The sequence below is a fragment of the Hevea brasiliensis genome, chromosome 16 (assembly GCF_030052815.1).
Source record: "Hevea brasiliensis isolate MT/VB/25A 57/8 chromosome 16, ASM3005281v1, whole genome shotgun sequence".
Lineage (NCBI taxonomy): Eukaryota > Viridiplantae > Streptophyta > Magnoliopsida > Malpighiales > Euphorbiaceae > Hevea > Hevea brasiliensis.
The window spans coordinates 62,550,760-62,573,967 of NC_079508.1; the positions used below are offsets into that span (position 1 = coordinate 62,550,760).

Genomic DNA, 23,208 nt, shown 5'->3' on the forward strand with positions numbered 1-23,208 from the left:
TGAAAATATAATCAAATATATTTTTCTTCTGCTTTTCCAGGATTAGATCAATTTTGATTGATTTATGGCATGTTAAATAATATTTCAGTAATTTCGTTCATCAAATTAAATTCTTTTAATTTTATTGGGCATGGGTTAGAAATAAAAATTTCATTAGTTTATAATTAGTTATGATGTTTGATTAACTATAAAATGAATAATAATACAGTATTATAATATATTTCATAGAGTGCATGTCTCATCATAATGTAGGAGATGAATTAAAGTTCAAATTTTTTGATAACTCTCATTTTCTTTAAAATTTTATAAGTATTAAAAAAATATATTTTTATTTATTATATATTTTCATGACTATTTAATTGTTTATTTTGACAAAGTATAAAAAGCATATTCCCTGATTAAGTAAATAATTTCTGCAACAAAAATATTTTCCCACTCATAGAGGAAGCTTGGCGGAACGTACCAAATGCGCAAACGGTCGCAAATTGCCATCTTCCACTTCTAAAACTTTCTTTTTTTTTTTAATTAAAAAAAAAAAAAACTTGTAAAAATCATAATTTCTAGATGATATGACTGATTGACTTCCCCTTTCCACATTCAATAAGCAAGTTGTTAAATCGAAAGTAAATTTTTTTTAAAATAAATTTAATTTTTTTAAATAATTTTTATGCAGCTAAAAAAATAAATTAAAGTGATTGATTTTTTTATAATTTTAATATTTATAAATTAATTTAATTAAATATTTTATTATAATATATTTATTTAACTTTTTAAAATTTTATTAAATATTTTATTTTTATCATTTTAAGTCATTTTAACAATCAATGTACTTACAAATTATTTTTATCAAATATATTAATTATTTATTAATTAATTAATTTTAAATATTTTAAATAAATATATAATTATTTAAAATTTTAAATATTTATAAATTTAAATTAATTTATAAATTTATAAATTAACTCAAACGCCCTGAGTTTTAAAAAAGACCCTGAGTTTCATGGTAATTGGATAAATGATGAAAGACCCTCATTATTGGTGTTGCGTTGTTTTTCTGAACTGAGTCTGAATTGACCTCTATGAGATGTAGATATGAGCATCGTAATTATGGGCTTCAGCTTGTTAAAATGGATTTGCAGGGCCTCCATATTTAAGCCCAATTTTTTTTTTTAATTTTCATCTATGCCTCCATTCATCCCTTCTTTCAGGTACAACCTTGTTGAGACCGAGTTATCACTTGCATCATAGAATAGAAAATTCCTATCCTATTACTGTTAAACTTGAGTAGAAATATGGTTACACGCATTTGTAGTCAACTAAGCATTCATTAATCTCGAGTCTCAAATATCTTTTCCATCAATTCCTTTCAATTTTATTATTTTAATTCCTAGTCAAATGTGCCATTTCTATATCTCCTGAAAGCTGAAGCAACCAGACTCTGATTCACTCATCTCATATGTATCTCCATTTCAGGCCTGAAATGAATCCTTCACCTTTCCCATTCCCTCCTTTTCTTTCTCTTTCAGTTCTTGTGCTCTTCTTTTCTGTTTCAATTCCTTTGTGTTCGAGCAACACTGATTCGTACACTTCCTGCAGTACTACTCAGTTCGTCTGTGGAAATATCACGGCTGGTTTTCCTTTCTGGGGAAATAACCGACCAGAATTCTGTGGAAATCCTGGCTTGGAGCTCAAGTGTGAGAATGATAACCCCACAATAAATATCAATGATGTGGTGTACCGTGTTCTAGAAATTGATGAGAATGGTCAAAGTCTCAGGATTGCAAGACAGGATTACACAGATGGAGTCTGTCAACCTCAGTTATTGAATACCACGCTTGATCCTCAGCTTTTTGAGTATGCTCCTGGCTACAGGAATCTTACAATTATTTATGGTTGCACAATTCCTGCTCTTTTAGGAGTCCCAGCACTATTCAATTGCCTCATAACTGGGACCGGGTCTCAAAATGGTTATGTCGTATATGATGCTGTTGGGCCTGGATTATGTTATCGCAGCATCTTTGTGCCGGTTTCTGAAACGATTTTGGCATCAGCAATGGTCAATTTGTCAGGTTTGGAAGAAAGCTTAAAACAAGGATTCCAGGTGAAATGGAAGGTGGATGATACTGCATGTACGAATTGCATCGGTTCCAAGGGAGTTTGTGGTTATTATCTCCTATCTAATGAAACAACTTGCTATTGTCCCGGTCAATTTATAGCAACAAAAACATGTCCTTCTTCACCGGACGTTGTTCCTGCTAATCCAGGTATGTATGTATCCATCTCCTTTAATGGACATTGCTATGAGAAAATTATAGAATACAACTTTAATGGCTGCTTGATGTTCACGCTTTATTAGTTTCTTTCCAGTTTTCTTTATTCACTTTAATTCTATTGAGACTATTATGGAGATTCAGACTGCGGAACTAGACTGAATGAACAACGGGTATTTAGAGGCAATGGTCACCCCTCCACTACTAAAATTATAGTTGTTCAATTTTTTTCAACGGGGTCGCTATCACAACAACCAGTCGTAAGAAATTTTGGTTGCACGTTTTTGTCAGCGTCTAGAACAGCAGAGAAAAATGAGTTTCTGGTATGGTACTTACTTGGGCACAGCCAAGCATTTTCTTGTTGCTAACTAGGGAAAATTATCCACTCCCATTACCCTTCAACTCAGTAATTCGCATACCTAAGGTCAAATAACATGTTTAAACTAGCTAGAACATCTAACAAGACTCTTTATTAGGTTTTAACGTAAAAGTTGGATTCCTCATCTCCTCCCATGAATTCCCATCCACCAAATGCTCTGTCAACAAATTTAACTAGTTTGCGTTTTGGAAATACACGCTTAACGCAAATTCTTCCAGTGCTTGCCTATTGCCATTTCTTGGATGTAAGGTAGCTTTCCATTGTAATAATTCAAAATTATGCAATTTAAAAATTCAAGGTTGTATAAATTTAATTGACTACTATATTTTGATACACTGACTAGGATGCAAAATTCACTCAGCCATTTGAATGTGGAAACATTCAAAATATTGCGTATCCTTTCTTGGGTATAAACCGAGAAGATTACTGTGGTCAACCTGGATTTGAGCTGAAGTGCCAAGACAATGTCCCAATTATCAAAATAGCTTCTAATACATTCTGAATTCTTGAATCAGCTCTGAAAATCAGGCCCTTACAGTAGCCAGGGAGGATTTTTACCCTAAATATATTTGTCTATAACAACTCCCTGAACTTCACTATCTTCAAATATGCCCCAGAACTCAGGAACGTGGCCCTACTCTATGGTTGCTCTTCTGTAATCAAAGGTTCATTCTCAGAAATTCTTCGTTAATCTGATTACTTCATAAATGGAACAAATATCAAAGTTTTCTGTGTGACCAGAGATTTCTCAGTCAATGCATTCAATAGCAGTGTCGTTGTCCCGATTCTAGAAACAAATGCTTGGGCCTTAGAGAACAACAAAATAACAATCAATGACGCATTAAAGGAGGGTTTGAATTGCAGTGGCAAATAAGTAATGATCAATGCAGTAAGTGCATTTATTCTGGTGGGAGTTGTGGATTCAACAGGACTACAAATGAATTTGCTTGTTTTTGCCATGATCAACCCACTGCAACTTCATGTTCTTCCAGGCCAGGTACGTGTCTTCTTATCTTGATGTTTCTTATAGCCAAAGCCAACGTCTCATTTATTACTAGTAGCCGCTGACTGACCTGAGTGCAATGGGATACCTTACCTCTACAAGTAGTGATTAATTTGGCATTTCGTTTTGCATATATTTGTCGCTTTTCGCACCCTGAAAATTCCTACCTTTCTTTTCTAATAACTCAAGGTTTAGCAATGCTATGGCTTATGAGTTTTTTCAGCTCCTCAGAACTTTATTTAGCTCTCTAAAAATGTACTTTTCTGCTAAAATTATTGTCATGCTTAACTCGACAGAGGCAATTCGTCAAATGGCTTCAGAACTTGAAATTTGTCATGGTACTTACCCTTTATAATAGGTTCAAATTAGGCTTTTAATTTTTTTTTTTATTTAGGTTTAATTAAAATTAGAAATCGAGGCTGTTATAAACATTTAATAAATATTTGTAAAATTATTAGGCAGGACATAACTAAAAAGGAGAGGGAGCCAAGACCTCTCATGTAGACCAAGCTTATTGCCCCTGCATCAGTAACCTATCCCCCTCTATTAGTGTTTGGTTGAGACTCGAGACACCCCCAGCAAAAATGTCGTTGCTGGGCAGCTCCGGTTATAGAAGGAATCAAGTTTAATTTGGCAAGTAAAGATGCAACTCGTAGAAGGTGGTTTTGTGGTGATGTCATTTTTGCAAATATATATATATATATATATATATATATATATATATATATATATATATATATATATATATATATATAGTAAATAAAAATTTTTCTCAATGTAAAATAAGAATATGGTTTGCAATGCGGTTGTAACCCAAGTCAACCTTATTAGTATAACTGTCATTGGCTATTTGATGGGATCAACGATATATTCTAGGCCATCCTGGGAGTGGGAGGTTTGCTCTTGTCCTGTTGGAAATTACCCTATGCTCTATGTGCACATGAATCCTCTCTCACTGTTGTATAACTCACATTTTTATAGGAGATATTATTTTTTTTATATGCATAGAAAATATTATATAATTTTCCTTATTTTTTTTTATGCTTGGGGAACGAGGCTACAGTACCACTTGCCAACCTAAATTATTTTGCTACCTGTCTTTGTTTCATGCCCTGAGTCGAATAAACTGCAGCATACATTCCATCTCATTGGAATGTCTTGTGTCTTGACAATTCTTTTCACATCATGACATTAGTCTTCCATTTCATATTTCCCCATCTGGGAAATTATTACATGCATGCTCCAAGAATACCATGTCATACGATTGAGTTGATGTTCCCAACTAATAAAAATATGACATATTTCATATGTTAAATAGAAAAAAAGAGAGAGATGAGTTGGTGAAGGAGGAGAGGGTTACACACTTTTCAAAAATGCTTTAACCGCAATAATATTTATAACAAGGCTAATTATACAAAACATGAGCTATATTTTTGTTGGGTGGAGTACCAAATCATCAAGTAAACCTGGTGCACTGGTTAATCTAATAATTTTCCTACTGATAGATACGAAACTTTTAGACAACAAACAAAAATTATTACCCGCATAGGTGTAATTTTATAGCAATACTGTGATTCCATAGAAGGGGATTATATGAAACAACAAGTTAATTTTATATTAATATACATACAAAAGTAATTTTTTTTTGAAATTATTTGGTAGTTATTATATTTTAGAACTTATTTATTTTTGTACGTCTACACGCTATTGACTTATCGTTCTATATACGATAGTTTACATGAATTTATAAGGATATTATATAACAGAGTACTTATATATATATATATATATATAAAGAATAGTTATAAAAATCATTTCAATGTGTATTTGTAAATTTTTAACTTATGATCTTGCTAAATTTTCTATGAGAAAAAGTGGGTGTTTTATTTTGACTCTTCAAGAGGCTCAATGCGCCATGCCTTCCGCGTATTGAGTTTTGTAGCCAACTTGGATGATTCCTGTGACAAAAGCTTAGAAAATAAGGTGCGCAGTCATTACAGCAAATATTTTTTCCAATTTGTATATCAACTAAATTGGCCTTGACCGCCATTTCAACCGTTCCAATAGAAGGTTCCTTGACAAATTTCACCCCCTTAACTTGGTCAAATGCAGCCGAGTTCATTATGTTTGGGAAGATGTGAAATTGCAACCCCCTTCTTGTCATTTTGTCAATTGTCAAATGTCAAATTAGATTTCCTCCTCCTGTTATAATAAACTACTTTCAAATTCTCTCTCCATTTCTCTCATCACTTTCCTGTTTGTCCCTCTTTCTGACGAAATGGAACCCCATCTCTTCCCAACTATGCCTTTGATTTTAATCATGACAATAATCTTCCTCAGCCCTCCTTCGTTTGTGTCTGCCAATGATGAGCGATATCAAAACTGCAGCTCAACATTTCAGTGCGGAAACATTACAAATATTGGCTATCCTTTCTGGGGTTTGAACCGACCTGATTATTGTGGCAACCCCAACTTTAGGCTTAATTGCATTGACCAAACGGCCGTGATCACCATCAAGAATTTAACTTACCAAGTGCTTGAAATCGATAGCAAGGCAAAGAATCTTGCGGTTGCCAGAACAGATTACATAGGAAGCATCTGTCCTAACCTCCTTATCAACACCACTTTGGATTTTGTCCATTTCAGCTATGCTTCTGATATTCAGAATGTAACTCTATATTACGGTTGCTCCTCCCCTTCAACCTCGATTGGCATTACAGGGTTTTCTCAGTTTAATTGTAAATTAAACGACACGGATATCAATGGTTTCTACTCGACGAGGAACATTGATCTAGTTAATTCTACAATAATCAATCTCCTGGGGTCGTGCAACAATAACGTTATCGTTCCAGCAACTGAATCAGCTATTAACTCTTTAGGGAATAGTCTAATAAGTCTAAACGAGGAGAATTTGGTTACAGCTCTAGAGCAAGGTTTTGGATTGCAATGGCAAGCAAACAATTCCGTTTGCAAGACGTGTACAATTTCCGGTGGGTCGTGTGGTTACAACACAACTACTAATTCATTTGCTTGTTATTGCACTAATCAGACTGAGTCTGAGCAGTACAATTGTGGAGGATCTACAACAAATCAATCCGAATCATCATCAGGTGTGTCTTCTTTTCTATTTGTTTTTTCTCGAAATATATCAGTCAATAGATTGCCTAGTTATGGCTATTCTCATAGATGCTTTTTAATGGGAACTAGAAACCGGAGACGACGCTGCTCATGAACCCATGTAGATCCACTCTTCCAGACTAGGTGATGCAGAACTAGGATCTAACGTTTAACTTGTTTCTGGGTATAGCATCCTTGACTAGGTTAGGATGTTCTTCCATCCAAACACCCCAGAAATGAAATGGAAGTTAGCTAGAGCCATTCCTTTGATTAATAAATTAATTACTTATTAGAGAAAGCAACAGATTAGGCATTATTCAAAGGTCAATCATACTTAGGAAAACACCTCCCTTCAATTCCAAATATTATTTGACCATTTCCATTCTATCAAGTCATATAAAAACTGCTATTGTTGAGAATTTGATCGATTATGGAAACATGTTATTTGTCTCTAATATATTTGACAATTGGAACTCTCTTATGATTTAATTAATTAAAACTCTTAAAAAATGAATTTTACAATAAATATATATGTTAATGCAGATGTTATCATTGGTGTATAACTTTAAAGCTACTGCTAAACCATCAAAATAATGTAAACGAATTAATTCAGCAAGATAACAAATTTTACCAATATAGAATTTATTTGTTCAGAAATTTGTTTAGCTATTCTAACTAGAGGATTTTTTTTTTTTTTTTTTTTTTGCCTTGATTAGCTATGATAAATTCTTTTTTACTTTATACTGTTTTTGTAATAAAAAATTTAATTTGATTTTCTCTTACTTTGACTAATTAATAGACTAGTCTTTACAAGGAAAAAAGATTGAGAAAGATGTTGAAGGAAAAAAAATTACTAAAAGAATGTTGGAATTAAAAATTAACAATTTTCTTTTCTGTAGATTTTTTTTTTTTTCAATAGAATCCTTCAACTTGTTAATCCCCTAAAGTAATTTCTTCTTATATATGTAATGTTTATGCCTTGACAAATTTAATAATCAAAGTGGAAATGCAAAAATTTATTTGTTTTAGTAATAGAAGCTAGAGTTCTAACTGGATAGGCATTACCTTCTGTCTTTTCTTCTTGTGTAATTTAATTGTATTATTAATTAACTTGACTGTTTACCAGAAGACTTAAAAAAAAAAATTGATGATGATGATGTGTTTTCTAAATTAATACAAATAAAATTGCAAAAAATTATTGCTGATTCGGTACTGGCAAGCATTATTTAGAATATAATATATTGCATTTTGACGAAATCAATATTTTTTTACTCTAAAACTAATAAAATTTCAACCAATTCTACACTCTTCAGGTGGTTAGGCTGAACAGGACATGAAATCTAGCCTTTAAAACTGATATATCAGGGACCACTTCAATTAATAATACAACAATTACTTGTAGATTTCCCATTATTGTTTAGCGAAAACTTTTTGCTCAAAAAAAACCACGCTTGAGAAGGTTATAGTGGGCATGGAAAAGTCAATTTGGGTATCCAAACACGGCAGGATTTCAACAACCATTGAGCTATAGGTGCTTGTGTATTCCAATTACTAATATAAAAATATCCCTAAATTTTTATTCCTCGTAAGTTGAAGAAATTGAGGATGATATGGTACCCTTCATCATTTAAAAAAAAAAAAAAAAACCAGACAATGTTTGCACACATCTGAATATAAGTACACCTAATTAATAAAAATTTAACAAATTATAATTTTAAATAAACCCTATCAGAATTTTAGATGGTGTATACGCCCGCACGTCTCAAGTTGGTGAGACTTGGCGTTACAACTCTAAAGCTCCAAGCCCCTAGCCACCCCACCATCTCCCCACTACCCTATTACTCTATGCCTTTTCCCACCCAACTCTTGTTCCTTCTCCTTCTCCACCAATGCACCCCGTTACCACCACCACCCTGACGTTCACCATCATCGTTTTCGTTTTCTACGTCGATTTTGCGACGTCGTTTTCATCCAATGATAATACTCTTTACAGCTGCGACCAGACCTTCTATTGTGGGCATATCACAGAAATCTACTACCCTTTCTCTGGCGGCCCACGTCCTGCCTCCTGCGGCTTTCCTGGTTTCCAACTAACTTGTGTCGACGATTCCATCACTCTTCTAACGATTAACTCGCTGAGTTATAGAGTCATCCAACTGGACCAAATCAGCCAGACTATGGTTCTGTCGCGGTCGGACCTCTCCAATTCTACATGCACTCAGCAATCAGCCAACACCACTTTCAATCACACCCACTTCACTCTCGGCTCCAACAATGAAATCCTTTCTCTGTTTTATGGGTGCAACGATTCTTTCATGCCAATTAAGCCTCATAACTTATTCACTTGTGAAATAAACGGGAAGAAAGACGCGCATTACTTGCTTGGTCCGGTTCCCAGTGATCCCACTATGAACATATTTCAGTGCAGTGTTAGTATGACGGTGCCAATTCTCAATAGTTTAGTCCATATTCTTGAGGGCAATAGGTCCTTACTTGGGGAGGTTCTGAGAGAGGGGTTTAATGTGAGTTATACTATTCCTTATGCTGGTGATTGTGCCGAGTGTTATCGCAAGGGCGGGTTTTGCGGGTTTGATTCAGGCTCGGAAAGTTTCCTTTGCATTTGCGGTGATCGGCGTTGCCAAGGTAAAAAATGAATTAGCTTTTCACTGAATTACATTAAGTACCAAGGTATTGACTCTTTTAATTTCCTAGTTGGCTCGATAATGGAACATCTTAATCTTCACCGGTAAGTCTTCTTCGAAATTAGCTAGGTTTCATCTCCTTAGGTCTTATGTTCATTCTGCCCCTACCAGTCCCAGTCTTGTTAGGTCAGAGCATCTTGTTCATTAGATGTTGTCAACTACTCATCCCATTGGGAAGGACATAAGAAATTGCTTCATTTAGTGGCTAGGGAAAAAGATAAGTGGAGGATTCAATTTGCTTGTACCATTTTACCCTGTCATTGGAGGTTGAAATCTCTATGCATCTTGAAATTTGCTGTGGATGCGCCAATTTTCTGTCTGTTTTTGGAGATTAAGTTAGACCTTTGTTGTTTTCTTAAATTCCTTGTTGATTCTGAAGATCACCTTGAATTTCACATTTGGTTTGCCATTTTAATCAGTCAGAAAGTGTTGATAGAAGCGAGTATGTTCATAGATTGATGAATTAATTGAAGAACATCACTCTAGTAGAAAGTTTAGAGTTCTCTTTTGTTTCATTTGTCATGTATTGACTTATATGCCCTTCTCTCTAGTACAACCAATCGTCTTCTTCTTTTGCAGTGGCAGGCTATTTGGGCCAATGGCATGTATGTAATCTGATTGAATTCAATAATTAATTTGTATTAAAAGGAAAAAACAGCAATCAACAAGTTCGTTTTAGAAGGAATAATTATTGCCTGCTGACCAGTTAATTCCTTACTAAAAATTTGTTTTTGTGTGGTCATTGATGTCTTAACTGATTTTTTGATCTCCTGAACATTGCAGGGGGGAAATCTAGCAACGTTGGACTTGGAGTAGGTATAATTATGTTCCATTGCAAATGCAGTTTACATTCTTATGAAGGTTAGTAATGCAGAAACAAAATCTGAGCAATCATTTTGTTTTCTTAAATTTCCAGGACTTGGTATAGCAGGTGCAGCAGTTGTTGGTATTGGTTTGGTATGTTGGGCTTTGTTCATCATACAACGTAGGAAAAGAATTGCTGCCCAGACACAGAGTCAAGACCTGCCTACACCTCCTTCAAGCAAAGGCCAACCTGCTCCTATAATTAATTTCTCTCAAACCACCCCTTCTTATCCCTCCTCGAAGTCTGACCTTGAAAAGGGAAGTACCTACTTTGGAACTCAGGTATTCAGATATGAGGAACTTGTGGAAGCCACAGACAATTTCAGTCCTTCCAAGGAACTAGGCGACGGAGGCTTTGGCACTGTTTACTACGGTTAGAAGATGAAACTGATTCTATGTTATGTTACATCAAATGCTTTATCTCCCTTTTCTCAACTCTTCTTCTGGATTTTTTTATTGATCAGGTGTTCTCAATGATGGGCGTGTGGTTGCTGTCAAGCGTCTGTTTGAGAACAATATGAAGCGTGCTGAACAGTTCATGAATGAAATTGAGATCCTAACTCGTTTACGGCACAAGAGCCTTGTGTCACTCTATGGATGCACCTCAAAACGTAGCCAAGAGCTAATCCTTGTTTATGAGTATGTGCCAAATGGAACTGTTGCTGATCATCTTCACGGAAACCGGTCGAAATCTGGTTTTCTTCCTTGGTCTGTTCGGTTGAGCATTGCCATAGAGACAGCCGATGCTCTGGCTTATCTACATGCTTCAGATGTCATACACCGTGATGTCAAAACCAACAATATTCTGCTAGACAACAACTTCGGGGTGAAAGTCGCTGATTTTGGATTGTCACGGTTGTTCCCTAATGATGTAACCCATGTCTCAACTGCTCCCCAAGGCACACCTGGCTATGTTGATCCAGAGTATTATCAGTGCTACCAACTCACGGACAAGAGTGATGTTTACAGCTTTGGTGTGGTATTGATCGAGCTTATATCATCTTTACAGGCAGTGGACACCAATAGGCATAAGCTTGACATTAATTTGGCCAACATGGCTGTCAACAAAATCCAAAATCATGCAATAAATGAGTTGGTAGATCCATGTCTTGGGTTCAAGAAGGATTATGCAGTGAGGAAGATGGCAACATCCATTGCAGAATTGGCTTTCCGATGCTTGCAACAGGAGAGGGATATGAGGCCTACCATGGGAGAAGTCTTAGAGGCACTGAAAAAAATTGAGAAGGAAGATTACGGATCAGAGAAAGCAGAGATTCTGGATATAAAGGAGGATGATGTTGGGCTTTTGAATCATGTCCCTCCATTTTCACCAGACTCAATTGAGACAACTGACAAATGGGTTAGCCTTTCTACTACTACTACTACTAATAATACTTCCTTCTAGTAGTTGAGATTTGGTTATCCTTTTTTTTTTTTCCTTAAAACCTGAAAATAGGTGGTTGAATTATCGTGCACTTACTATCAAATGCCGTTGAGTATGTTGAAGTGTCACTATCTTTCCATCTGCTTGGTGTTGTTTTATTTTGTTGTTAATAAAGTAGGTTCAGGCAATGTACATATTAAATCATCCATCACTACTCACACTGTTGTTCTTCAGTGGGATGCATTTATACCTCTTCTATGGTGGTTTTGAAGATAATGTACTTTTGAGTTTCAACTCCGAAGTCATTTGCACTTGAAACTGGTGGAAGACATTCTAAAATTTTTACCTTTCTGTATCTTTTGTAACAGGGGAGGATGATGAGAACACTGTGACCTGAGGTCTTGCGAGATAGGATGGCAATATTTTTCAGTAATTTTGGCTTTTGGGATTCAAGAGAGCATTTGCTCAGATCTGGAGATGAAACTTTCAGCCTTGTCTGCAACAAAATTTGCTTTTTTTCGTCAATAAACAGCTCTACAAGACACTAACATTCCTGAACAATGGGAATCCATCCTTCTCGCTGGTGTAGGATGCAGCATTTGGGAGATGTATAATTTTTTTTTTTTTCAGCTTGCAAATTTCTGTATCTGTGTATAATTATGATTAATTAATTTTACCAAAGTTCGTCCCTTGACGTGAGGAAGATTCTGTTGCATTCTCATACCTGTCCATCAATTGATCTGATTCTGTATTTTACACCAAATACGTGAGATCAGTAGTTAGGTTTGCAACTTCAATTGCCAGTTTGATTTTACCATTAAATGATTTAAGCTTTCACTAAAGGTTTTTTCTTTACAAAAAAGATGCAAAATAAAATATAAAAAAAGAATTAGTAAGCCAAAATCTTATATCTATTATATGAAATTGAATGTAAATAACACCTCAACAAGTAGATGTAGCCCGCCTGGCTTTGGTCCACTGGCAAGGTAGCTTTGGATAGGCATTGCACTGCTTTCCCTACGTTAAACGTGTTTGTAATCCTCTCTTGCTCTTGCCTTTCTTGTTTCCATCTACTAACCTAAAACGATGACAGTGTGTTTGTAATCCATTCAACACCATTATGCTGTTCTTGTTAATTGGTTTATGGTAATGGGTTTTGCTGGCTTCTGCCTGCTTTACTTTTTTTTTTCTTTTTTCCTTTCTTTTTCTCTCCCTATCTCTCTTCCTACTTATTTTCTTATTTTGTTAATTTTTCCTTAGTAATGCTAAATGTTTTATTTTCTTTTATTATATATGTATGAATTTTTAATTTTAAATAAAAAAATTTGTCTTAAAATTATTATTAATTTTCCATCAACGTTACATAATATATGATATTTCATCCAAAAATACAATATCATATAAAAATTTTAACTTTTTATATTATTAATATTTGGTGGGCTTATTCGGCAAAAAGTTCCAGGTTCCCCACACTATGTCACGTGTGAAGCACGCAATAAGAACTCCAAAGACCCATAAGCCCGTTTTTATTCTTATCGCTGGCTTTTATTTTCCAATCAAAATAATAATTAGCAAATCAGAATCAGATGGCCAATTCGTTAATCTCTTTCAGATCTCACTTCCTTTGCTAATCAGGTTGTGAATTGGTAGCGAGTAATCAACGGATTCAATGGCGACTCTTCAGAAATTCAAGCTTCTCGCCACTCAATGTGCAGTAGCCGGAAGCCCTACGCAAAGTCCCACGACTAGCCCCGTCGTCCACCTCCGCCGCCGCAAGACACTCCGCATGCTTCTCTCCCGCTCCGCTGACCACCACCGCCGCCGAATTCCCCGCCGTAATGACCAATCTGAGCTCCAGAACGGTCCTCCAGAGAAAAAGAGAGTTAGGAGGAAATTGAAGGACCTGTTCGTTTCATCGCCGCCTTTTGAAGATAAGGAGAATGATAATCCGGATGATAGTGATGATGCAGTAGAGGTGTTACCGGTTGCCGGTAGTGCCAGTGGCACTGGTGGCGGTGGCGCTGGAGGTTTGGCTGCTCGGCGCGGTGGAGGTGGTTCGCTGAGACCGGTATCTGGTACGTTTAGGTATAGGTTACTGAGGAGAGCTTGGCGACCGGTGTTGGTAACCATCCCTGAGTAGTGAAATATCTGCAAAAAAAAAATGTAAGGTTAAATTGATAAATAATTTTCCATTTTTGTTAATTTCGTAAAGCTTTTTTTTTTTAATTTTTAGCTAATTTCGTAAAGCATTTTAGAATTTAATAGTCCCATTTCTCTGTTAATATTTATTTCGTGTTTACTTAATGTGTGTAAAAAAAATCTACAAATTCCAAGTGAATAATTCTTTAGATGTTAATATCATGCTAATGTGCACCGGGGGCCGTTGCTAGCATATGCATCTAACTGTTCGCGTAACGGCCAGAAAGAGTCGGTGCAGTGTTGACTGGATGCACGTTAGCATAGGCGCTAAATTTCTAGGGAGCAGTAAGCTCACTTAGGAGTTGTTAAGGGAGGTTGAAAATCCTATGGGTATAGATCATATTAAGAGACTTAGGCTTTTTAGTGTTCGTTAGAATAATAGAAAGCATTGAAATAGGGTTAAAGTGGTTTAACGATATTAAAATGGTAAAAATAAAAATTAAATAAAAAAAGAGATTGGATTAATTGCGAAAGGAAGAGATCCTATATTGCAATGGCTTAGTAGTAGATAAGAAGGAAAAGGCAGAAAGACCAAGGAAGTGCTTTTTGTTCTATACAAATTTTTAATAGAAAAATAGAGGGATTTGAAATGCTGAGATTGATTCATTTATTTGTGTATATAAATATTTAATATTTTTGGGTGGGGTAGAAGCATTGAAGGTGCTATAGATGATGAGGACAAGCAGAAAGACAGAGATACGAGACAATTAATATGTTTTAATAAAATGTCTGTCTGATTGCATCCACCATGTGTTGGTGCTCAGGGATGGACGTTCCATAATTGTGTTGAGGATTTTATGTGGTTGGCAAGGGGTGGTGTATGCCTGTTTTGTATATCTCCTCAATTATTGTAAAATTTTAATTTGGGTACATATACATTTCTGTCATTATTAGTGGAGTCTCACATTTGCCAATTTTGGGGTTTTAAATGATGTTCATCATTTCACACAAAGTTAAATTGTAATCATGGTCTTTGAATTTGGGGGTGTAGAGATGCTAATGTAGATTTCATTTAATTTTGGGGTTAGAGGTGCATTAAGATAATATTTTGGGTTAACAATAAAAAAAAAAATTATAGCATCAAGAAAAAGTCACATTTAAATCATGATCTCTGATATTATGACATATGTGCACTTTGTCATTGTAATACTAATCTAATCACACATTAAGATGCTAACAATCACTCATGAGAAGAGTTCACAATTTGAATATATATATATACGCACACACCCCCAACAATTAATAATAATAATTTGAAGGGAGCCTGTTAGGATTTCAAACTTATAATAATGGCAAAAGTAAAACATTGTTTGAGAATCCCTGTTATGTGATAATTTCATGGTCCAGTCAATGTCAAATATATTTACATTATTAATATATTTTTTCTGTCTTTTTCTCCAAAACAAATGTTAGTTTTTATTTTTATTTTATGCAAGACAAAAACTGTTGCTATTCATTTAAAAAAAAAAAAAAAAAAAAGAGCATGATTGAACTTGGAACGATGTTCTTCTTTTTGGCAATTGAGCTCCTGTATTTAAGGGTTACTTAAGGTCCACTTGGACTTTGTAAATCGATCTTTGTTGCTTTGAAGCATAAGCTAAAAAAGCTTTTGCTTTGCTTGTTTTACATTCAAAGGTCATTAGATTGCTAACCTATCTTGTCCTACCAGCATTCCACTAGCTATATAGTTCTATTATTTATTGAATTTGCTATTAATTATGTCAATATGTGATACATAATACATGAAAATGACTAAAATAAGCTCGTGATAAAGGCAAAGAGACCAAAATCACTATCCATTTTCGTCAATTTTTAATTCCAAATTCAATTGGAATCGAATCTTTAAAGTCTTGTGCTATCCGATTCTTTTTTAATTTCAATAAAGGTTAAAGATCATTTTTTTTTAAATTATACATAAATAATTGTAATGCAGATTTATTATTTAAGGGTATAAATACCTATGATAACATGATAGCCAACTGAAAGGTGATTTAAAATGTTACTTATTAAAAAATTAAAATTAAAATATGCTATATTAAAGTAATTCAACTGCTGATTCAGCTTTTATAGTATATTTTCAGTTTTTCAGGAAAAAAAAATATTTCTTAAAAATATAATTTTTTTATTCAAATAAAACCTATTATTTAACTCATGGTCTATAGAAATATAAAAAGAATCTTTAAATTTTAATTTTTGTTTTAATACTATTATTAGTAATTTTTTTTACATAATTTTATACAAGATATTTAAAGATAAATTTTTTTTTATACTGAAAAAAATTACTTGCGACCACATAAATACTTGAAAAAGAAATGTCTAATTTGTATTACGAATTCACTTATTATAGTTATGTTTCGCATGAAACTTAGAAATATTTATAATGCATAAATTACTTAAAAAAGAAATAATATAATCGACGATCGAATGAATAGTAATTTAATTGGTTTAAATAATCCACATAATATATTGATAAAATCATACATGAACACATTAAAATATTTACAACATTTTGGTGTTGATAGGAGTGTGAGAATTCATATTTGATATTGATAAGATAAGAGCAGATCATAATCACTTGGACGTGAAGATAGGAAGACTATCTATTAATCTACATCTCTTCAAAAACACAACATTTTCTTTTGCTATCAAAAATAAGTCAAAAAATTTTTAATGTAATTTAGCGTGTATATTATAGGACGTACATACATAGTCAACGGTCAACACATAAAATAAAATTTTCATTAAATAATAATAATAAAATAATTTATTAAAATAATAATTTTATTAATACAGATAAAAATTCAATGTACAAGCCCAAAGACCTGAAGCCGTTATATTATATGCGAGTTACATAAATAAATTATATATATATATATATATAAAACCCTTGTAATGAAGCCCATAACTGTTAAGACATTCGATCTGTCGTCCATCCCAATGCCCATAATGCTCAAACTGTCAGCCGAAACCCAAACACCAGCACAAACACAATCTCGAGTTTTTGTTTCGGCAACCGAAAAATCAGCCCTCTTCTCCTGACTTGATCTTTGGACGAGTAAATTAACTTCTTTCTCTTCGTCAATTTTTACTCACATCATCAGTTATTTCTGCACATGCTGATTGGGTTTGCTTTGGAAGGACATTAGTTTCTAAAAATGCTGTCAACATCAACAATCATTTTCCCATCCATGGCAAGAATCCTGCACATTTAAAAACGAAAAATTATTCGTACACCCAAATACAAATTTATAATCTCTTCGATTAGTTTACAACTAATTACTTATGTCAAATATGAATTAATTATGCATTTTTACCATCAACAAAAACAACCCTTGCAAACAAAATGAACTAATTTAACACTTTTTTTTATTGCAATCAGGTCATGCCATGAGATATTGTCAAGTATTATATAGAAAACCATGACGCTAAGACTAGAAAATTCACCAGGAAATTTTCTGTTTCTTCAGTTTGTTTCTTTTTCTTCAGTTTGGCTGAGGATTAATTGGAGCCCTAGTAACCAATTTCTAAATATCTTAAACGGTATGATGCCAGCTTAGCCATTGTTAGAGAATTGAAACCAAGAAATGTCATCCATGGTGTCAATGTCATATCCTCAGTCTGCTGGTCAAAATAAATTTAAACATTTTATGCAGAGAGTGCATCATGCTCCTAATATTTTAAAGAAAAAAATAATTAAAAATAACAGTTTTCAATTCTGCATAACTAGCTTATTTGACATGTCTTCTAATCAAAGATATTCTCATAATATTTTAGATTTCGATGCAGAATATTACCCGTTGAGTTTGCAAGCAATGTTTGACTCTACGAACTGCTCTGTGCTTCTGAGACTCAGGCTTTCACACACCCTATATCTCTTCTGCAAATAGTATTTCTGATTTTGGTTTTCTGCCATGTAAAATGTGGAATCCAATAGTACAATTTTCGTAACAATCCTCTTGTTCAGCTTCATCTGCCGTCTGATCTTCGACTGATGTGCCTGCTTCCTCTCTTCCTCATTGTAGTAAAAGATGGCAGATCTGTAGTGTGTGCTTAAACAAAAATTCTGCATCAGATAATATATACTCTGCTGTGAAAAAAACCCAAAAAGAAAGTGATGTGCAGTTCCAAGGAGGGGAGAATATTACAAGGTAATCCTTGTTAGTAGGATCATGGGTGTCCCAGAAGATATCACAAAAGAATCTGTATGAGAGTCTTCTGTTATCAAATATGACTTTTGCAGCTTCGGTATGGCCAGTTCTACCTTCACGAACCTGTGTGATTAGATTAATATCCAAAAGAGAATTTAGTTTCTGTAATCAGGAAAAAAAAATAATATAAACAAGATTTTTGGGTTGTTAATTACCTCTCTGTATGTGGGTTTTTCCCAGGTTCCTCTACAGTAACCTGTAGCTGTTTTGATGACTCCATCTACACGACCAAAGGCAGCTTCAAGATACCAGAAACTACCTGCAATGCCCATGTGTTAATTATAGTAGAAAAAAGCTAGAATGTGAGAAAGGAGAAGACAGAAGAAGTATAAGTACCTCCTGAAAATACTGCTTCACTGAGGAACTCTGGTTGGACAATAGTTGCTGTTACAGTGTCATCAAAAACTAGAGAATGATGAGGAACTTGGGCTTTGAATTGAGAGAGCAATTCATACATGATATTGAAACTCAAAGTTGGGTTTGTACAAAGAAATGGAAGTGAATAGAAACATAAAATGTGGGACTTTAGTTTGCAGACCTATTCCATATGGAGAAACCAATTATTTTATTTTGGTTGTCAAAGATAGATGAGATTTTCAGAATGTACACTAGAATTTGAATATCACCTGTTACAATCTCTCTCTTCCAAAGTCAAGTTTAATCTCACCGTTTACCAAATAATAATTAATGAATTTAACTTTTAAAAGTTAGATGGATTCTCCATCGTGATTGAATCTCATAATGAAAAATAATTGATTTTTTTTTAATATTTATATAGTTGATGCTACTGTGAGTCTCTGAAATTCAATTCCAATGTCAGATAAACCTATAAAACAAGGAGATATGAGGTCGGTGATCTTTTAACCAGCTATTCTAATGCTCTAGTTAGAATTTCCATAAGGAGTGTGTAAATGAAAATTAGAAAGCAAATGAATAACAAATTTGACAGAGTTTTTGTACTTGATTAATAGCAGCTACTAATATTTATAAGTTTAAGCAAAATAGCTATTGTCGCGATCTGCTACAATCTCGCTAACGTTGAGTTGATATCTCGAGATTGTTTTTTATAAATCAGGGCTTAATCTTGACTTGGCAATGTTGTTATCCAGTATATGTGATGTTCATGTTGGCAAGTGAGTATTAGCATTGCTTCTCCTATTGCTATTCGGTCTGAGTTTAAACCGAACTATCCTCTGCTCGGCTCAATCCTATTCAATCTAGATAGTTGAGCAGCCTTTCACTCGATTTGACCATTTGACCAAGTCTCGACACTTTGATTATCACATTAGATCATTTGTTTCAAGTGCTGAATATTTAACTTGGTTTTGGGCAAGTATTATCAATATCTTTTATACACTAGTTAGGCTATGAACATGTTTGATATTTTATTATTATTATTATCATCTTTTGTAAGCTGCAAATATATTACCATATATATATAATTTAATTACTAAATTAAGCTAAGAGGAGTTGCATATATATTCTGCATATAAAAAAATTATTTAAATTTATAAAATTTAAGATATAAATATGTAAATTTTATTTATTTAATAAATTAGTCTTATTTTATTATGTATAATTAAATTACTGCATATGGAGAGTTTATTTTAAACTTTTCGTAATAAATGGAATTGAATACACAAGAATAAGAGTAGAATTGGTCAATTACAGTAGATCCTATGGCTGCAAAAAAGCACCAGATATGGAAGGAATTTTTTTTTTGGGGGGGCATCTTTTGTGTTGCCTGCTCTGATGCTTTTCTTTTTCTTTATTTAATTTTTTATATATTTTCTTTATCTAAGTTTGATCTACTTAAATTTTTTTAGATGTGAATTTGACAATTGATAATCACAGAAAATTATAGAATACTCTAAGACTATATTTAATATGACATAATCAAAATTATAATGTAATCATGATTACATTATATATTTGATTACGCTGTTTGATAACAAAAATAAAATTTAATATAATAGAATAATAATTACATAACGTAATTAATTATAATTAAAATATATAATAATCATTACATTATATATGTCATTCTATTACATTAATTTTGTTTGTATTACCAAATAATATAATTAAACATATAATATAATTATGATTACATTATAATTTTAATTATGTCATACTAAATAGAACTTACATACGTATTAAAAATAGTGATGCATTTCTAAAAGAGAAAAAAAAATCTTTTTAATACGGACAATGGGTATACAATTGTGAGAGATGTTACATGGTGTTACATAAGTAAATACCAAGCATAAGAGATGGTCCAAATCATATGCAGCAACAATAATACTCAGATCCATCCCACCAATAAATTTCCATTTCAAACAAAATTTTATTAGAAATCTAAACTTAATACAGCATTTATAAATTATCGATACTATACCCCCCCAACCCCAACAAAAAAATCAATTGATAACTGCCTGCCATCCTTTGATGGAAGCTCAACAAAGGCTAAAATTACAACGACTTGAAATTCTTTAATTGGTCATTAGCCGAATTTAATTTGAGCAGCAATTCATGTTGGCCTCTTCGTTTTTTAAACTACCTTAGTTTTATTTTCTTTAAATTATATATAATACAAGTTCTTTGCATACAAGATTGTACAATACTCATAATTCAAGCAGGATTGACAATTCCCAATTTCCTATGTATATATATCGACCGATGTGAGAGCAATAAATTATGGATATATTGAGTATCAAAATAATACGAACTTTTTGTCGCTTTGAATTGGCTTATTAATTAAGCCTGAAGAGATGATTTCCAAAGAGAGAGAGTTAAAAAAATGGGGGACAAATGGCCTTTCCAATGAAAGCCAAAAGAAAAGACTTGTAATGAAAATTTATGGAAATTAGAAAGAAATGCTTTTCGGTTTCAGCTTTACTTTACTGATTTGAAAAGACCAAAAAAAATCTCCTTTATTTTTCCACAAGAGATAAAAGTATCAATATGGGAGTAAGAGTCCATAGACTAAACTTATAAGTGTAGTAATGATTTTAAAAACCGTTTAATCTTATCCTAATTGGTATTGTATTTTTAAAAAAATAAAAATAAAAAATCTGGGTTCATATTACAAATCAACCCTTGGCTAAACACAGGAAACCTAACCCTAGCACATAAGTCCAGCCTAACTTGCCAAACCCTAGCTGTGGTAGACGGCCCCAAATAGCAACCGCTGTCGCCACCATCTTCAGAGGCTGTCAACATGGAGCAAAACATAGGTTAATTATTTCACAATATATTTCATCAATTATTTAATAATTTCGTCCAAATTTTCAGCTCTTTGTCATTTGTATAGGTTAATTTATTTAAAATTAAAGGCAATTACTTAACAACTTTATCATAATTCGCCAAAAAAAAAAATGGTATTAGTGTACATTTTAAGGTATTACAGGACATACGAGGGCGATGGTGAACTTGTGTTTATTAAGGGTGAAATTGAGGAGTGATTATTTCCATTTTCAACCTTTTTTTTTTTCTCCGACTTCAATTATGAGAAAGTTGGTGATGAATAATCTATGTGCTTGGGGCGGGACCCACTTTTTTTATTAAAAAAAAAAAAAAATCAAAGGTGCCATCCATTTCCTACCACTTCCATTTCCATACCCCACCTTCAAGCTTTTCCTCCTTTTATCAAAGTCCATTAATTGAAAATATAATTTAAATCGATTAAAAATTAATATTGAATAACTAGAACAAAGTTTTCCTATTTATGCTTTTAACTAAATTAAAATTTTAAAATAATTTATAATTTTACTAAAACTAAAACTCTTAGTTGATATTTTTTACATGTTAACTCTTAATCATTCATTTTTTAATTGCTATCAAATAACTGATAACTATCGGCTCCATAATATTATTATTATTATTATTATTATTATTATTATTATTGTTATTGCAGGAAAACTCTCTCTATAATATCACTAATTCTATAGCCGCATGAAATTGAGAGGCTGAGAGCTCTGTCATTCTTTTCCACCAGAGGCACATAATTCAACATCCAGAGATTGGGGTGCTGTGTCCTGCAATGGATCTATTCTTGCATATGGTTCAATCTTCGCCGTGCATGGCTACCAAAGGAAGCGTTCCCCCGATTCTTGCTCGTGTTGGTTATTGTTAATATGTTAGGCTAAGCTTCTCAACGATCTGGCAAGACGGTGTGGTAACGTGAGGCAGGCGACATTGATTTGGCTTTTTTTGTTTTTATCTCACTAGTTCTAGGATTCTCTTAGGTGAGCCTTGGTTTTAGCCATTTGTGTTTGTAATTAAGTCATGAATCTGCCTTTTGAAAAAAACAATTATAAATATAGAGAGGTGGCCATATAGTTTGAGACATTAGTATTTATAAATCGAAAAAATAGATATAGAAAAATATTATGATATACAAAAAAAAATATAGATGTAGATTTTTTTTTCTTTTTTAACGCAGCATAAGGACTTGGCAGTTGCTTCTTCGGCACGTGCAGCGGTAATGAATGATTGAGATATGAAGGGAAATAGTTGGCCCTGTTGACGATTTTTTTTGGCATCAGCTTTTGGTTATCATACTCTCGTTCATACTCTCCTTTTCACCCTAAATAAATAAATAAATATCTTAAATTTAAATTTTAAAATAAACATATTCAAATTATAATTTTATTTATTTCACTAAAAATAATATATATATATATAATATTTTTTATAAAAAATATTATTTTATTTTTTAATAAAAATATTTATTATTTAATTTTAATATTAAATTAATAATATAAATTTATTATATATATAAATATTTTTTCAAAAATAAAAAATACTTAATTTTTTTAATTAAGAAAATTTTTTTATTAATTTTTAAATATTTTAAATATTAAAAAATTAAAAAATATTTTTTTGAAATAAATAAATTTTGAATAATTATAAAAAAGTAGGCGCGTGCGACTGACGTCTGAACACACTCTCGAGTGCTGAGTCTTGCCCCACAAATCCACTAAGGAAACTCCCATATGGGAAGGTCCACCCCATATGCTCTCGCGTATACATCCATCCAAGCGACATCGCAGGACCACCAACGTTCAAAATACCTACTCG

At 33.1% G+C, this 23,208-nt stretch overlaps 3 protein-coding genes across 6 annotated transcripts; 2 read left to right on the forward strand and 1 right to left on the reverse strand.

Moving 5' to 3' along the window:
* The first annotated feature begins 1,389 nt into the window (after positions 1–1,389).
* LOC110637848 (LEAF RUST 10 DISEASE-RESISTANCE LOCUS RECEPTOR-LIKE PROTEIN KINASE-like 1.3) lies at positions 1,390–12,440 on the forward strand. 4 transcript variants are annotated; one of them, XM_058137434.1, is made up of 5 exons: positions 5,867–6,762; positions 10,255–10,287; positions 10,388–10,708; positions 10,800–11,695; positions 12,088–12,440. In XM_058137434.1, the coding sequence occupies exons 1-5, from the start codon at positions 5,931–5,933 to the stop codon at positions 12,109–12,111; spliced, it is 2,106 nt and encodes a 701-aa protein (XP_057993417.1). In that variant the 5' UTR covers positions 5,867–5,930; the 3' UTR covers positions 12,112–12,440. The 4 variants fall into 4 exon arrangements, with proteins under 4 accessions (XP_057993418.1, XP_057993416.1, XP_057993417.1 ...); XM_058137435.1 differs by lacking the exons at positions 5,867–6,762; positions 12,088–12,440 and adding an exon at positions 1,390–2,264 and having other exon boundaries at positions 10,800–12,078; XM_058137433.1 differs by lacking the exon at positions 12,088–12,440 and having other exon boundaries at positions 5,855–6,762; positions 10,800–12,078.
* A 948-nt stretch (positions 12,441–13,388) lies between these two features.
* LOC110637887 (uncharacterized) lies at positions 13,389–13,859 on the forward strand. The gene has a single exon (XM_021788256.2). The coding sequence runs from the start codon at positions 13,389–13,391 to the stop codon at positions 13,857–13,859; it is 471 nt and encodes a 156-aa protein (XP_021643948.2).
* A 2,905-nt stretch (positions 13,860–16,764) lies between these two features.
* LOC110637886 (uncharacterized) lies at positions 16,765–18,681 on the reverse strand. The gene is made up of 5 exons (XM_021788255.2): positions 18,463–18,681; positions 18,282–18,385; positions 18,064–18,189; positions 17,713–17,981; positions 16,765–17,118 (listed from the first exon to the last, which is right to left on the reverse strand). The coding sequence occupies exons 1-5, from the start codon at positions 18,581–18,583 to the stop codon at positions 17,061–17,063; spliced, it is 678 nt and encodes a 225-aa protein (XP_021643947.2). The 5' UTR covers positions 18,584–18,681; the 3' UTR covers positions 16,765–17,060.
* Positions 18,682–23,208: the final 4,527 nt, after the last annotated feature.